The 18312-nt window shown below is 37.0% G+C and overlaps 2 protein-coding genes and 1 long non-coding RNA gene across 7 annotated transcripts in view; 1 reads left to right on the plus strand and 2 right to left on the minus strand.

Annotated features, from left to right (window-relative positions):
- Positions 1–63: 63 nt before the first annotated feature.
- On the minus strand, positions 64–7971 carry LOC117243154. 2 transcript variants are annotated; one of them, XM_033510403.1, is made up of 3 exons: positions 7771–7971; positions 3745–3907; positions 64–3386 (listed from the first exon to the last, which is right to left on the minus strand). In XM_033510403.1, coding segments are annotated over exons 1-3 (486 nt in total). In that variant the 5' UTR covers positions 7773–7971; the 3' UTR covers positions 64–3065. The 2 variants fall into 2 exon arrangements, with proteins under 2 accessions (XP_033366294.1, XP_033366295.1); XM_033510404.1 differs by lacking the exon at positions 7771–7971 and adding an exon at positions 4068–4085.
- Positions 7972–11121: 3150 nt separating this feature from the next.
- The window catches only part of LOC117243147 (mucin-19-like), a 46587-nt gene continuing 39396 nt past the window's right edge, over positions 11122–18312 (minus strand). For all 4 annotated transcript variants that reach the window (XM_033510387.1, XM_033510386.1, XM_033510388.1 and 1 more), the window contains 4 exons: positions 15918–18269; positions 14080–15836; positions 13884–13994; positions 11122–13805 (listed from right to left, as the gene is read on the minus strand). In XM_033510387.1, the coding sequence (XP_033366278.1) occupies positions 12531–13805; positions 13884–13994; positions 14080–15836; positions 15918–18269 (5495 nt within the window). In that variant the 3' untranslated portion in view covers positions 11122–12530. The remainder of the gene's footprint in view (positions 13806–13883; positions 13995–14079; positions 15837–15917; positions 18270–18312) is intronic.
- Positions 13799–14382, plus strand: LOC117243157. Its single transcript, XR_004495403.1, has 3 exons — positions 13799–13977; positions 14072–14171; positions 14241–14382. It is a non-coding gene; the product is annotated as an uncharacterized LOC117243157 (long non-coding RNA).

Genomic DNA, 18312 nt, shown 5'->3' on the forward strand with positions numbered 1-18312 from the left:
GATAAAGTTGCGAAGACAGGTGAAGAGAATAGGTACAGTAGAGTATAAAAAGAAAGGCAGAAATATAGAGACCGATCGTTTATTGTAAACAGATAGTTGAAACATAGTGAATAACAGTTGCTTAATCACCGATTCACTTTTCCAATCTACATTTAAGAATCTTAATAAAATGTACATTTCTTTCTCTTCAGATAACATATCTGAAAGGATATTAGATGCGGGTGATTAAAGTCGACTAAGCAACTGTTATACTTTACAAGAGAGGCTAAAAGTAGCTTTACCCTGAAACGGGACATAATTGGCTGTTTTAATCGCAAAATATAGAGCGAAAAGGTGTAGCAGAGTGGAAAGTACAACATTGGTAACGTGTATATTACATAGCTTGGATTTCGCATAAACAACTATAGCACTTGAGAATCACAGCATTAGGAGAATTACGCACTGTTCTCTCGTATATAGCTTTTTTTACTTTATGATAGATCCAGGTAACGATAGGTGGGAAGACTAGACTAGAAGTGAGAGAAGACAAGAGGAAACGCAGTTTCCTGATCGAAAGTGACACGGCCTGTGCACTTTCGCTTTTACGCGTTCATTTTTCTTTTGTCATGCTTTTGTAAAATACTTAGATTATTCTTTCAACTTGTGAAATTCAGCTATGTGTAAGCTTAAGCACGAAGTTCACTGTAGTTTCTCAGACAGATAAAATACAGAGAAATGTAGATAAAAGTAAATGAAAGAAGAGAGAAGTGGAAGAAAGGGAAAGCTTGAAAAAGTGAAAATTTGATAGAGAAAGGTTTAAATATAGGAAAGTAGAGGGTAGAAATTGAAAAGATGAAATTGAAGAATAGAAGAAAGCAGAATAAAGAATTGGAAAGTGACAGAAAAGAAAAGTGAGATAAAAGTAGAGTTTTTTTTTAAAAATGGAAAAAGACAAGAGAATTTTATTCGATTTTTCGTATAAACAGTAGGATTGTTAAATTTGTAAGAAAATTTATAGTTTGGGGTAAAGAAAAGTTTGAAGAAAAGAAAACAGAAGAAATCAAAAGAAGTTGTATAAGTATAGTAAACAGATAAATAGACGAAAAATAGGCAGACCGAAAGTTTCAAGAGATATTTACAAAATTGAAAAAGATGTAGAGAAGAAAACAGAATTCAGAAAAGAAAAAAAAGGTATCGAATATACAATAAACAGAGAAAATACAAAATACGATTTTGTGAAAAGTTCAAGCTGATACTGAAAAAATAACGACATAGAAGAAGAGAAAGGATAAAACTAATATTTCCAAAGAGTGACAAGAAGAGAAAATAGTTAAACTTTTAAATAGAAAAAAAAAAGAAATATGGTGAAGTATAATAGTATTCAATATAAGAAAATAATTTCAGAAAGAGGAGAAAAGACAGAAGAAACTGAGAAGACAATGCTGGAAGCTGATAAAACTTAGAAAGATATGGAATTGAAAAAGAAATTAAATAACATGTAATAAAAATAGAATATGTCACAAACTTAATAGATCAGTGTAGAAAACAAAAGGAAGAATATAATTAGGAAAACAATTTTTATATTAGAGTACAACGAAATAAGATAAAAAAAAAGTAAAGGTATACAGAAAGAACAGAGCAGAATGAGGCTACAAGGATAGAATATAAATAACTTTAAGACAATACGATTACAGAAGGAGATAAAATAGATAAAAATAGCGATAGTACGAAAATAGATATATTTTACAAAAATAAATCATCAGAGAAATTGGAGAAAAATAAAGTAGCACCTAGGAAACATGGTAAAGTGCTATAATGTATTAAATTTCAGGTACTTTAGTATTCTCGAGTTCACGTAAAAAGGGATAAAATTACTAACTGAAATACAGTGGAAATAGTACAGTAGGGAAACAGAAAAAAGATATGAAAATTGAAGAGAAAGACCGTCATTAAAAGAGAAAAATTTCAAAGAGAGCAGGGACTAGTTATAATAACCTACTATTTATAATTGCAGCATTGTAGGAGAAAGTAAAATATATACGAGAAGAGATATGCGAGGCAAAATAGATTTGAGACAGAAAACAAGAAGAAGTAGCTTTATCTATATCGTAAGAAATAGATGAAAAGCAATTTATGGCAAAATCAACAAATTTTGACATTGTAATACTGGCAGGTACTTGAGAAAAGTGTGAAAATAAAGATAGAAGAGTCTGGTAAAGAAAGAAAGAAAGAAATTACAAATTTAGAGCAGTAGCATTCTAGAGAAAAGAGACAAAAACAGAATCACGAAGAAAATGAAACGGAAGCAATAGAGTATCAGATCGTAGCGTCAGAATAGAAAGATCGTTTCTACAGAAGAGAAGAGAAGAGTGTTAATTAAAGTGAGAAACAGAGTGTGCAATTCAAAAAGAAATTCGTATCAAAGAATAGGATAGAGATAGTAGACAAAGCGAAAAGAAGTTCAAGAAAAGGCGAAGATAAGAAATAGAAGAAAAAGATACAGAAGAAATGAATGTCGAAGATAGTGTACCGATTGAGTTTGTCAGCCTCGCAATTTTAATGATCCGTGCCAATGCGATTTAAATGTTTAAAGTAGGAGATCAGTAAAATTGCGAGACCTCGAAAAGTAGAGACGTAGAGAAGAAGCTATCACAGAGCGTTAAGTTCGTGGAGAAGATTAAAACCGCTCTGATTGAACGTTTCCCAATTAGGAACGCCGTCAAATCCAAAATTTCATCATTTAGAAAAGCGTAACGAATTCAAACTTTTAGTTCCAATTCATCAAATTTATCATCCAATTCATCTACGAGTCTCGATTTTATACTTTTTAGTATCAGATCGATTTCAAATTCTTCCAAAGATATTAATAATTAACTTCGGAGTATTTCAATTTATCTGCTGATTGTCGAAGCAGCGTCTTTTGGATGAACAGTTCCATGTCGTCGTTGTAATCTGTCACTGATTTGCCAGAAATTTGGTTCAGTTTCGTCTTGACTGGATTCATATCGATAATTCCGAACTTTTCAAATTGTCTACTTCAGGAAACGATTGTCGTTTCGTGGTTGAATTATCTGAATTCTGGTCGATTATTTTTTGGCTATTCGGTATCCGGAGAACGTGACGCCATCCGATATTTTTCCTGCATCGACGAAAACAGCGAGATGATCTCCAGCTTCGACGTCCAATAAGACCAAATTAGCACCACCTCCTGCACCAGTGCTGACCACGGGTCTCCAGCTATCGGAATTATTCAGTTTCTTTTTCAGAGTGAGCCGAAGGTCGGTGCTGCCATATCCGGCGAAGCTGAACTGATACAAGCCCGGGCAATGGGTGATGAAAACTCCTGTTTGGGCGACGTAACCCACGCCTTTGTCGACCAATGTCTCGGCGAATACGACTTTGGCATGCTAATGGATGAGATAATATTTCAAGAATTACTATCCTTAAACGTTATTACATTTTATAAACATTGTGAATAATTCGCGACAGCTTTTAATTTTTCGTTCAAATTGCTATAACTCAAGTATAAATGTTGACACAGTGATAAGTTGACAAGTGTATATTGGTACAAGTTATTACGTAAATTAGAAACTGCGAAATTTCATTTTAATTTAGACGAATGTTGTTTCAACATTCCATTGAAGTTCTCCAAATAGTTCAGTTAATTCTGCTGTCATTTAAAATTCTACGAAAGCTTCTATATTTATTGCGTTGAAATATCCGGACCGTATTTTTATTTGAAACTCGTTTAAAAATTAGACTCACATCGACAGAAGCCTGGGTAGCCGAGAAAGCAACAACACCAGCACAATCAGCAGCTGTTCCTATTTTTAACGAGCCGACGGTCGTGATACCGGAAGTTGGTGGATCCGGTATGGCTGCCTCCGTCAGGATGGAGACTGCTAGGAACATCACCAACCACACCACCCTACAACAGAATTTTTTATAAAATTATAAGTGTTCACATTAACGTCGCGACCCAATTACATTTTATTTTCCATATCCATGAACAGCTTGCAGACTAATGACAATACTTCACCGTGTTTCAATGCATTCAATGCAATTATAGATAATTATTTATGACTCACCAAGGAGGGGGATATATGATATGTAATATAGTAATGGCTAACAATAAGTATGAGATAGGAATTGCGACCAAGACAAACCAAAGAAATGGGAACTTTCGTAGTTCGTAACAAATCCAGTAAAAATGTTATCTATTTATGACTCACTCGTTATAACAAATGCAATACCGCATAAAGTTGATAATAATAAAAACTCGAAGGTAAAAGGAAATAAGTAGACTAAGAAATCATTGTTTGTTAAAAAAATACGAATTAATTATTTCAATGTAGTGGAAGGATCTATTTAATTGATAAAACGTATCTTAGTGACTCATCACAGCTAATTGCTATGTATAATGATGTAGACTATTAAAATTTTCCATTGATTATCCAGTTACATAAACTAGATTAGACATAGAGTCATTAAAGAAGAGATCAAACAAAATCGAAAAAATTAGTATCTTTGAACATTGACATCTTCGAATCTCGTCAAATTATTTCATGAAAACAATATTTCATGAAAACTTTCAAGTTGAAAAGAAAGGGAAGCTGAAAAGTAATTATGGAAGTCGCGCGCTAATATCGTTACAGTTGAAAAATAAACCAACGATTCGTTCTTGCGTAAGAGTTCAAGTGGGCGTTCGAGGATTTTTATAATTTCGTCTCGTTTATTTTCTTTTTTTTTTTTTTTTTGTTTCGTTTGGCTCGCATTAAATAACCAACCTGACCATTCTCGGCAAAGTTCAACCCGATTTGTGACTTTCACTGCTCACGGCTACTTCTCCGCTCGCTTCACCTTTTTCACCTTCTTCATTTTTCTTTTTTTATTCTTATTTCACTTGATCATTCCCTATCTCCGACTGCTTTCGTTTTCGGGCGTACCGGTTTCGGTTATCTCTTTAGTGAAATCGTTACTTTTTGCCTTGCACCAGATATTATTCCCAGCGAAATTCTGAGAACTCATATTTGGAGCAAACAAAGTTGAATGGGATTTATTAGACTCTTGATATTAAATAATATCAGAGACAAAAGCAACGTCCGTAGAATGTTAATCAGGTCAGAATTTTTTAAGCGCACAATTTATTTAGGTAGTTTCTATTAGAATTATAATGGAGCGTGGGAAATAGAATATTGTGATGTTAGCGTATAGTAATTTTGTATGGTGGTGATTTATTAAATCGAGCGGAAAATTTACTACAGCTTCTGGTCTCGCTCTATTAATCGCATAACTCGTGCGACGAAAGTAAAAAGAAGCATTTATTTTGTCAAGCGCAATCTACCACGCCAATCGCATTGAACTTTCTACTTTGTATCGAGAGAAAGTCGTGTTTTGCAGCTTCGTTATATCAACATTATCTTTAATTCTCTTTTATTCTACCGTTTCTTGTTTGATTTTCAATAGTCTGGACTGCTCCAAATATTCATCATTTAAATATTCATTATCCTACATTTAAGCACGAAATTAAACCAACATTATTATCTTCGTTTAATCTTTCGTCCAACTAAAGACACCTGTATTTTTGTCATTACCATAGACGTATAATGTCTCAGACTATTTGGTAATTTCTTTCAATAAATTATTAAGTCACTGTATTATAGAAGTGAATTCAATATTAAATATTTATTATTAAGGCTCCTTTTTCCAAAATTCCTAAAATATAAATTCAGTCTTCTCTCGGATACAAATGTCTATAGCTGTGGTTTAATTAGTAACATTTTAACTTTGTTAAGTTACCGAGATCACAAGACTAACAAACATGATAATTGTACGATTCTTTAAGAATAATGTTTCGTATTAATTAGTATGCAAAGAAAAACAACACGTTATCTAAGTTATCATAATTGGAAAGTAATGCTGGAGTATTTCTCAATTAGCTCGAACACGTTAATAATAAGTCTAGATAAAGGATAAAAATAAACTACATGGTTTAGAGCGTACACAACGATCGCAATGCACTTTTAACCCCTGAATCGCATTTACTTGTGCAAGATAAAATCAGAAATCCTTTCACTTTCACGGGCTTCAAGGCGAGGATCTCACGTGCGACACGTTTCTGTCGCCCACGTTAACCGGAATAACAATAAACGAGACAATTCGTGACTTCATGATATATTTTAACAACTACGCTAATACATTGCATCTATAAGAATCGTATGAAACCAGAGAAATCAATTCACACAACTCAACTTTTATAAGAGATTTAATTAATGATCTGTTTATTAACAATCTATATGTATAAATAATTTAATAATATATTCCATATTAAGTTTATATGAAAAGACAATTTGTTCGTGCATATTGAATTCTCTGACTCAATTTTGCCCATTTTATGAAAATATATTATACCAGACTATTGTTACGTGATTATCGATATTACGTTACGGAATTTTATTGCAGTTCGCAGAAACGATTTCGATCAATTCTTTACGTAGAAACCATTTAGGTGTTTACGTATTTGGGAACACGATGATTGAACAATACCTACAGCTGTAAACTTGTGCGAATAATTGAGGAGATAATTACTTGGGTATTGAAATTTTGCTACAAAAGAATTTTTTTCAGATACTATTTTATACTCTTGTTCTAGGTCGCTAATATTTTACATAATTTTATAGGTGAACTACTTTATTATTTCTTATTATTATTTCTTTTTTCTCTCAAGTTCTCTATAGAACGTTTAAATGCTGCAACGTTTAAATGTAACAATTGCAATGCAATGCAATGCAATACGAAGACTTATGATTTATGTAAATCTTGAAATCGTGTTAGGACGTAATGTTGCTCATCTTATGTAACGGATCTGCATACATCATAATATAATATGCAACGTGATCCATTTATAACGGAGTATAAATTAAAGAGATAATGTATGTACGGCTGAATGCGGAATGATCTTCTTGACGTACTTCACTCATCTTGTGTCAGTGTTCATTCCAATAAACGAAAACGAAAAATATTAACAATCATCTCATTAGTTAAAAGGTTGAAATGCGACTTCGACGCATAAAATCAAATACGCTAACGACATGTAAATTATTCTTATTTCTAGAGTAAGGTATATTCATCGTCATTATTGTCGTCTTATTGCATTATAACTTTGATAAACTATTTTTTTAAAGACAGTCGGGACTATTCGAATCTTTATATTAAATTAAAAATGCTATATATCGACTACAAATGGATATTATATATGAATAAGTACTTAAATATTGAAATACATTTTTAAACTTGTGATTGCTCTTAAATTAAATATTCAAGCAACTCAAAAGAATGATTCTTGGCTTAAATTTTGAAATATTCCAAATTTAAGTAACAGCATTAAATACTAAGATTTATCATTTAAAACAACAGATTTATTATAGAACAGTTAAAGGAATATCAAACTAAAAATTACAGGAACTTTATCGCATCGAAAAATTAGCTTCTTCAAAGTCCCTTTTAGGTTTTCTTAATAAATCCTTCGTCATCGGTATACTAGTATAATATAAAAAAAAAAAAAGAAAAAAAGGTATATTAATCAACATATTCAAATTCTACAATTACAAATTTACTATCCAATTATTCGATCAATTAGAAATAGAATTGCATAAATAACTGAATATAAATTATTCAGAAAACATCCACGTTGCTAATCGATCAAAAATATCAACAAGATTTTAATTTAATAAATATACAATATTAAGGAAATAGAAGCGGTTTAAAAAGCGAGCACTTAAAGGGACTCACATGATGGTAGAAAGTGGTGTGGCAGTGGCGAACGTTCTCAATCGTGCTGGGCAACGCAGCTGTTCGATGTTCCAGGTAAGTTGAACCAGGTGAAGTCGACGTACGCCTTTATATTACCTTGGAGCCCGGACAGTTTGGTCTTGACGCCACCTCCAATATCTGTGCTCTCACGTCTCGTTCCTTTCTTTTCCTCGTGTCAAGTGCTTCGATCTTAAGTCCCCACCTCTCTCTTTCTCACTCTCTGCTAACTTCAGTTAGGGACAACCGAGCGTAGATAGTAACAATCGGATTACTGGAAGGCTGGTTTGGCAAGCTTTCCGATACGAAGTTAAGTAGACCTGGAGATGGAAATCTGGCGTTTATTACTATGGTGTTAGCCTTAATTAAAAAAAATATTAAATAATACAAAGAGAGAAATATTAGAAAATTAGAAATGCTAAAATTTTTAGTTCGTTTTAATTTCCACACTTTTTTTTTAAATCAAGTGTAATATCAGTATTTTTTAATATTTACATACGTCTATTATCACAGTAATTATATTATTATAAAAATTATTGGACTGCAGTATACAATGGATGACATTTGATACAAAAAAAGTGCATAGTTATTCGACCAGTCTTGGATTCAAACTGGTGTACATAATCAATAAGTAAATTTCTTCTTCGGTCGACCGTGTTCCTGGGCTTGCAAGCGATATTTCAATTTAGAGATAACGTTTGTTTAGTATGCATTATCTCAATTATGCACAAGATTCGTTGCTCATTCTTAATTACTTAGAAAATTCTATAGGCAAACTGAACGCGAATAGAAATGAATTTTCTCTTCTGACATACAGTAACGTCCTTTGAATTCCAGAAATTCGCTCACTTCCTCGACGCCATTGTAAATCGGTACTTCAATTCCGTGAACATCGGTTATTCAATCCCATTCTTGTATGTGCGCCTATGCAATTAGCGAATAATTTATTCCATACCACTGGACAGCTAGTCTTGAAACATTTTCCTATTTAAAATCGTATGGAAATTTATGCAAGAATTGGCGTGGCTAATCTTCCATCAGAATAAAGTTCCAGCGCCCACGATATATCGATTTCTGTGTGTCATTAAAAATAACTTTCACTTTGGCTTTCGGTTCGCGTTATTTGGTTTATTAGTTAGGTATTCCTTTCAAACTACGTATTCCTCGGTTCCACGTTGCGTATACTGGTTCTACACGTTTTTGAAAGTACTCCCGATTCTTGAAAACAACCTGGTCGTGATCATTATCGCCTTCAAACATATGATACGTATAATCTTACTACATTCTATGACAGAAATTAATAAATTCCTTAATTCTCGAAGTCTTAACACATGTAGAATATAACGTGGAATATAGAAATACAGGAATTTATAACCACGTTACTTATAACCACATAACTTTCCTTTTTTTTTTTTTTTTAATAAATTGCTTTAATTCTAACAAATGTTACCAAAGAACTGCAGTTATACTGTTAAAGTTTTACAGAAATAAGAATAAAATTATAAATTCTCGACATAGCGAAGTGATCAAGCATTGGTCATGCTAATTCATTAATATTACGTGGTTGACAAATATGTCGAAAGAATATTATACTTCGCCATATCTCGTCAAACAACTGCTCTTTCTCTGAGAGAATGTGCAAGTTTTGCGCAATCCATGAATTACATAGAAAGGACCCGAAAGCATGAAGTTATGATTATGGTGATCACGTAGCTAGTAGCTCATATGGGAGCTCGTTGTTAAAGGAAATTCTACAAATTATAAGCATTTCGTGCTCTCCTTCTTCCTTTTCAAAAACTTTCTTTCTTTTGTTCTCCATAACGACATTTTTGTTATATAACAAACACGCTATCTGACACCCACTAATCACTACTATTACGTAAATATAATTTACTAAGAATTTGAATTCGACGAAATAGAAGAAATTAATAAATGAAAAAATCCTCTGTGGAGAAAGGCGAATATTTTTTTGCATTTTTTAAACAATTGTATCACAAATAAGGAATAAAATGAAATTAATGTGTTTGTATGCCGCGTTACCCACTTATGAAGCCGATGGAAATGTATCAGTGGGTCACTTGAGATAGAGTTTACTTCCACTGACCTCCATTTTCATTCCTCTTCCTCCACGAACTCTCCATTTCTTTTTATGGGAAATGGGACATCTTTAAAGTTACAAAGATCGACTCGAATATCAATCTCTGAAGAGAACAATATTACATTCGTATAATTCGCTCGCGCATGATACGATAATTATTTAACTACTTACAAATATGTATAATTGCCTTAAAATTATAATTCAGTTATTTTATACTTTCAATTTCTCAACCGCACAATAAATGGTAGAATTTTACACATCAGAATCATCGCACAATTCTCGCTATTCTCTCTGATTAATTGTGGAGAAAAATAGATCGATAGATATAATCGTGTATATCACAAGATATTTCCATCGTGGTTGATTTCTCTCATAAACTGGAAATTTGATGTTGATCTGGCCATTAAACACTGAAAAGGCGAATCGGTATAAGTGGTGAAAATCATGCAACCAGGTGTGATCGTAGTTCATCATCGCGTCAATTGCGGTTAACGCAGAGAAACTGGATTTTATGGCCACATTCTTTTTTCATTTAGCAAACTGCTTTCTATGCTAACGAGTCATCTATTGAAGCTATCAATTAGAGTCACACGTTGAACTTTGTGAACGAATTAAGCCACTTCTGCCATGACTACTGCCTTCCCCACGTTCCTTAAAAGACTTTCCTAATTTAATCAAAGAGAAAGAGAAAGGATAATCCGGCATAGAATTCATTATTATCTATCTACTCAATGCCCTTCGTCGAGTATGAATTATGGCTGTCTGGTTGACATAATTTTCCATCTACCTAGGTTATAGGGTACAGTGTTGCTGCGCTTAATTATTGCAAATATTTCATCATCAAGGATTATCACGTCTGATTTTTTACAAGTGTGTAATAAGATCATGGCAAGACTATCGATTGCAAAAGTAATTAGCTACGAAGAATGTAAATTATATGATAATTCAATTCATTTAAAAGTTGTCATATAACTAATTTTTATGGACCTTTTTTATTCGAAAGGTCACTGTGAACGTTTTCATTTTTAAGTGGAAGGTGACCACACCTCTCGTATATGAAACAAACGAAAGTTTAGCCTCAGGCCATATCAACAAATGACAAACGCGTTCTTTTTCTTATTTAATAACGTAATGAATTAGAATATAGGTGCAACGATACTTAAAAGATAAAAGGAAAGTAGATCCGGAAAATGGTTGGATCCAGGAAAAATTTAGTTTGAAATTATTTTCTATCATATTTTGTACAATTATCATATTTATTCTAAGTTCGTAATATTACATTAGACAACCACGATAAAATGGCACGATTATCGAAGCTCCGATTTAAGTGTGCAAGACAGATGATAAAAAGAAATTCTTATCGACGCAGAGAAACGATCGTTGATCGCTCAAGGATTTTTGTCGTAATATACCCTTAACTTCTAGTACAATAGTAACAAGCGACAAATAAATAATAATTGCATCGGGAAGAAGCGGAAAAATAGTAAATAGAGATAGGAACGAGATGAACACAGAATCAAGGCAAGCTTAAGCAGTGCACAAAGAATATTCAAAATTAACTTCCCTGTATTAAACAGGAAGCACGAAAAATCCGGAAAAGAAAGTGAAGGAATTCAAGGGATACGTCAATTATGCAAATCGCGTTATCGATATCTAAAATATATATATATACAAATATAAATCGTCAATGACACAATTATAAAAAAAGAAAAAAAATTTGATCAAAGCAACAGGTCAACGACGATCAACAGAAACGATAATATCAATTGATTGGAAATATCTCTTCGTCATTTTTTTTCGAACCAATTTTTTGCTTCGTTAGTTTGATTTTCACATTTTTCTTTCGTCTTATTTAAACAAAATTTCTTTTCTGTAACTTTTTAAACTTTTTCCATATCTTCTTCTTTTTAAAGGTAATTCGTCGTTATTTACAAATTTGGAAGAGTAGGGCACGTTATATACAATAATTCGTCTTGGACATGGAATCGCACACATTATCGACTTCTTTCGCGCGATTCGAATCGGCGAGTGCAGCTTGACTTTCACTCTGGACAGTGTGCTTTCGCATCGCGGCACCTCGATCGCCTTGGATCTTTCTTCCTCCTTGTCTCCATTCTCGTTACCTCGGGAAAAGCATTCTCTTATGCTCGTTTCACGTCTTTCAGTTTAAAAAGAAACTGAGCGTATACCGTTACTACGTTATAATTAAATGTTACCTCACATGCTCTGTATGCTTTGCCACATAACTTGAACGTTCAACCATTAAAATAATATTTTTAAACTTCGTGTTATTACTTTAGTGTGACTAATATTCTACAAATAATGCTGAAAGTGTGTACACTGATAATTGCAATCTACGATGCTCTATAAAATAATTGTTGTTGTATAAAACGTAATAGAAATCTAGAATTACGTCAGAAGATTAATAAATATATAACGATTGTATAAAATTCAAACATAGCAAATTAATCTAAGATTATATAAAAAATTTTACAAAATTCATAGAATTATCTTCTTTCAGAAACTTTTATAATAAGAACTCTCTGCGTTCAAATTTCCATCTCCAGTTTTTCAAAAAGGAAGGTGTCACGAGAAGTCCGCGGTATGCGAGATCCATAAGACCTCCCCATCAACAGTGAACCATCTAAACTAACAAGTTATTGTCTTGACAAGCGGGGCCCATACTAGGCCAGTTGCAAGCACCCGCGCCATTGTCAAAGGTTAAATGGACGGGGCAGTTGAATGTGTGAAGCGTGAACTTCTTCTTCCACTCGTCCCAATGGCAGGCATAGAACTTGTTGCAGAAGTTAGGGTGTCTGAACAGACCTGGTCTGGCGCAATTGGTAGCTCCATCGATGATTTCTTCCGATACACTATCCTCATACTCTCCAGAACGATCGATTGGACTATCGATAGAATCGTCGGTAGGACTATTGACAGAACCATCGATAGGACCAATGACAGAATGATCCACAGTGGAAGCTAAACCTTTACCACCTCCAATCGAGTTGATAGGAGATCCAACGTTGCTCAGACTCTTTCCAGATCTGAAATTGGCAGTTAATCCATGATTTGAAAGGCCCGAAGTGCGACCTCCTACTCCCACGGAAGGAGTAACGCTTGGTAAGTACGTGGACGATGGCTTTTCTTGAACTTGAATGCTCGTAGCTCCTAGAGCTTTCGAAAGTTCATTATAGATCTTAACTGGTTGTTTCGAAGACGATTCGTAGTTGGTCACTTGGTAATCTTGATCTTCGTAGGATCCTTCCTTCTCAAGATCTACATAAATCTCCGACTCGTCATAATTAGACAAGTCCACTTTGCCCTTTGACGAGTTGATCAACTTGGAGCCAGGACCTCTGAGATTAGCGAAAGGATCTCCTCTGCAGGTACACTCTGCTCCTAATTTTCCAAGGAGAAGAGGGTGCAGATCGCTCCACTTCACGATCACTTTAGGTTTACCTACGGCTGTAGACTTCGCAGTGGTCTGATACGTGATACCTGAAGATGGTTTCGAGTATCCTCCGGAGTAAGTCGTCACTGTGAGAGGTGACTGTGTTCTAGGAACCGAGGATGGTGTCGATGAATCATAACCTTGTTTGAACTTCGTCTGGGACTGGTAGTAATCGACTCCTGCTGCGGATCCTGTTGTGTAAACGTCGTATTGGTTTGGAACATATTTCGTGGTGCCTCTGTTGTAATTGGTAACGAGCTTTCCGACTTCATCTCTGGGAATTGCTATGTTCGTAGGCGATCCTTTGTAGGCGGGACCTGATCCTATGCCTGATGGAGCAGTGGTGTACGATTTGACAGATGCTGGTGTGAATTCTTGTTGATAAGTGACGCCAGGTAATGGGAATGGCTTTCTGTAAGTTACTCCAATGGCTGGCGAAATAGATTCGCCAGGTATGTACTGAGTCTGAAATGGAAATATTTTTTTAGTAAATATTGATAATTAGTAATCAGTGATTTAGTATAATTATTCTTAAAATCTCACCTGTGGTTTCGGTGACTCTGAGATTCCAGACGGTGTCACATGTTCAAACACGTTCTTCGAAGTTGTAAAGTATCCAGAACCAGATGATGGAGTGGTAGGTCCATAATCATACTAAAAAATTCCATCCGTAGAATTACAATAAATCATACAACAAGAGAATTGCATTTTTATGTACGAAAATTGTAAAGAATCATACCTGTGGTTCTCCAGAAGGATACTTCGATGATATTTTAAATACAGTCGTTGGTGTCGTGCTAGAAACGTAACCTCGATCTCCAAATATACCAGGTTGAGAAGTCTTTGTTCCAAAACCAAACTGAGGTTTGGTCTGAATGCTAAATTTATCTTGACTTATAGTTACAGGCAATGGCGTGGACGATATGACAGTCTGGTATCCGGTATCGATCACTGGGTGAATAGTAGAGATGGTAACTGGGACTTTAGCCGCTTCAAAGACAGTCGTCTTGTAATTTTCCAATGGACCAGTGGTATAAAGCACAGGTGTTCCAGTTGGAGATGGTGCACGCGTAAAGCCACTTGGTTTCTGATACGTATTCACAACTGCAGGTGAACTGGTGAATCCGGCCTCACCGAATTTTGGTGTATTATGCACTTCAACCTTCAAGAACGGCGTTGGAGTAGTTCCACTAAAGATGCCACTCTCTGTCGAAGAAATAGGCAAATTCTTCGTCACTCCTGTATCAAATGGAATGCTAGGTGTGGGATAGGAATATCCAGTGCCCTTCGAAGGTTTCTGACTGAAGCCTGGACCATAAGTTGAGAATGTTCCTGAATAAGTCTTGGCACTGCTTTCGGTAGATGATTTTGGATATCCTGCCACGTTGCCTTCGAAAGCTTTGGCGCCAATATGGTCAGGATTAGGTGGGGTGTTAGTTTTTCCAGTGCTAATTACGTAACTACCACCAGCACCTAAAGTAGCAGTGGTAAAGCCTGTCTTGGTAGGTCCAGTCTTAGTGAAGCCACTAGATAGCGATACACCGGGAATACCTTTGCTTCCTGGAATGAGAGTATCTGGCAAAATATTGCCGCCAGTTGGTCTATAGTCTGGAATATCATTTTCTGTATATTTGGTGGTCACATCGCCATTGTTAAATCTAATGGTACCACGTCCTCCGTTGTCATGGTATTCGTTAGTTTTGTAGCCGGTGACATAAGTCGATGGTGTGGTTCCAATCTTAGTTCCAAATGGAGATCCTGGGGTAACAGCCCCTGAATGCGTTGAGAAACCTGAACCAATGACTGTTCCTGGCACAATAGATCCCCCAATAGACACACCAGGAGCTGTTTGTCCTGTAAGAATTATTCCAGGACTCGATTGGCCCTTTATAATAGTTCCAGGTGAGGGTGTTCCAGTTACTACGACACCAGGTGAAGGTGTTCCAGTTAGTATGACACTAGGTGAAGGTGTTCCGTAAACTGTCGTTCCAGAACTGACTGAACCTGGGAATACGGTCTTGACTCCGCCACTAATTACATAGCCAGGTGAACTTAAACCAGTCTTCGTATATCCTGGATGGCTTCCTCCACTTATTATGGTGCCTTGGTCAGAAGAACCTGTGAAGATTGCGCCAGGGGTAGCTCCATGGGTAATGAGCGTCCCTGGAGTGGAATCTCCAGTGATGATCGATCCTTGAATACCGTGTCCTGTCACGATAGCACCCGTACCTGTTGTCACTGTATAGCCACCAGCGGGTGTGACGCCTCCATGATACGTAACGCCTCCAATGGAAGGTACGTGGCTTCCAAAAGTAACATTCAAGCTTCCAGGGAATCCAGTTGTACCTTGGTAAACATTTGTTCCAGAAATAGCTCCGTGGCTTGAAACATAGTCGTCTGTTACCAGAGTCTGACCACCTGATGGTTGAGAAGACCCATAACACAGGTTCGTGAGACAGGTTGGTTTCTCAGGTTTCTCCACGATAATAGGCCCAGCTAAGTTAAATGAAAATAAATTATATACATATTTTAATTTCGTCTGAGTAAAGATAAGATGGTTTTATAGAATAAACTTACGAGTCTGTGAATATATACTGGTTACACCATGATCTACTCCAGCTCCAGTTGTGCCAGAAGAAACAAAAATTGGTGTTCGTGACTGTCCAGTACCAAATGTAATGGTTTGACCAGGTATTGAAGTTCCACCGTAACCTCCTGAAGTTCCTGTATATCCTCCAGTAGATCCCGCATGAGCACCAGTTATTCCTGCTCCTGTATATCCGCCAGCAGTAGATCCCGCGAATCCCCCGCCAATAGATCCACCATGAATACCACCTGGCCCTGCATATCCTGCAGTAGATCCCGCATGAGCACCAGTTGTTCCTGCTCCTGTATATCCGCCAGCAGTAGATCCCGCGAATCCTCCGCCATTAGATCCACCATGAATACCACCTGGCCCTGCATGTCCTCCAGTAGATCCCGCATGAGCACCAGTTGTTCCTGCTCCTGTATATCCGCCAGCAGTAGATCCCGTGAATCCTCCGCCAGTAGATCCACCATGAATACCACCTGGCCCTGTATATCCTCCAGTAGATCCCGCATGAGCACCAGTTGTTCCTGCTCCTGTATATCCGCCAGCAGTAGATCCCGTGAATCCTCCGCCAGTAGATCCGCCATGAATACCACCTGGCCCTGCATATCCTCCAGTAGATCCCGCATGAGCACCAGTTGTTCCTGCTCCTGTATATCCGCCAACAGTAGATCCCGCGAATCCTCCGCTAGTAGATCCACCATGAATACCGCCTGGCCCTGCATAACCTCCAGTAGTTCCTCCAGTTGCGCCTGAATATCCTCCACCACTAGACCCACTCTTTGTTCCTGGATACCCTCCACTAATAGATCCTTCCTTTGTTCCTGAATATCCTCCATCAGTAGATCCAGCAGCAGAATACGTAGATCCAGTATAGCCTGTACCAGTTGTTCCACTTTTTTCTGTTTGTTCAATGATTCCTGTACCAGTAAATCCAGTGCCAGTAGATACTTGACCTGTACCAGTTCCTCTTGAATATCCTGTGCCAGTTGATCCTCCATAACCTGCCTTACCAGTCGCTCCAGTATAGCTCGTGCCAGTTCCGGAATATCCACGACCAGATGTTATAGTTGCTCCTGCGCTGGAGTACCCACTTCCAGTTGTTCCCGTAAATCCTTGTCCAGTATATGGAGTTCCATGGTCAGTTTCTGCTGCTCCAGCGTATTCGCCTCCAGTTGTTCCAGAATGTCTACCAGACCCTTGACCGCTATATGTAGACCCATGACCAACTCCTGCAGTTCCAGAATATCCGCTTACAGTTGTTCCAGAATGTCCACCAAATCCTTGGCCAGTATATTTAGTGCCATAACCAGCACCTCCTGTTGAGTATCCACTTCCAGTGGTTCCAGAGTAACCACCAGAACCTTGACCACTATATGTGGTTCCATGACCAGCTCCTGCTGCTCCGGAATATCCACTTCCAGTGGTTCCAGAGTAACCACCAGAACCCTGACCAATATATGTGGTTCCATGACCAGCTACTCCCGCTCCGGAGTAACCACCAGAACCTTGACCACTATATGTGGTTCCATGACCAATTCCTGCTGCTCCAGAATATTCACTTCCAGTTGTTCCAGAGTAACCACCAGAACCTTGACCATTATATGTGGTTCCATGACCAGCTCCTGCTGCTCCGGAATATCCACTTCCAGTTGTTCCAGAGTAACCACCAGAACCTTGACCACTATATGTGGTTCCATGACCAGCTCCTGTTGCTCCGGAATATCCACTTCCAGTTGTTCCAGAGTAACCACCAGAACCTTGACCACTATATGTGGTTCCATGACCAGCTCCTGTTGCTCCGGAATATCCACTTCCAGTTGTTCCAGAGTAACCACCAGAACCTTGACCACTATATGTGGTTCCATGACCAGCTCCTGCTGCTCCAGAATATCCACTTCCAGTTGTTCCAGAGTAACCATCAGTTCCTTGACCATCATATGAAGTTCCATGACCAGCTACACCTGATCCAGTGTATCCTGCTCCTTGTCCACTTCCACTGTATCCCTTTTCTTTCCCACTTCCAGTATATTTTGTTCCTTGTCCAAACGACGATCCATGACCAACGCCAGCTGCTCCAGAAAATCCTGATCCAGTAGAAATAGTATACCCTCCCCCTCCTGATGTTCCCGTGTAACCATGAGGTAATGCTCCTGTATAGTATCCACCAGTACCTGCAGTAGTTCCAGTGCCATAATACCCTCCGTCATATTCTGATCTTGTATAACCGGTACCAGAGTAGCCTGCTACCAACCAAGGCCACTCGCAAATTAATTTTTGCTCGTCAAAGATCAGGCCGAACGGGCAACGAAATTCGTAAGCCATTATTTCAGGACCTCCTGTCATCAGAATTTTTAATTAATGAAATGTTTCGAACAGAAT

The sequence above is a fragment of the Bombus vosnesenskii genome, unplaced genomic scaffold (assembly GCF_011952255.1).
Source record: "Bombus vosnesenskii isolate JDL3184/JDL3185 unplaced genomic scaffold, Bvos_JDL3184-5_v1.1 scf7180000013265, whole genome shotgun sequence".
NCBI lineage: Eukaryota > Metazoa > Arthropoda > Insecta > Hymenoptera > Apidae > Bombus > Bombus vosnesenskii.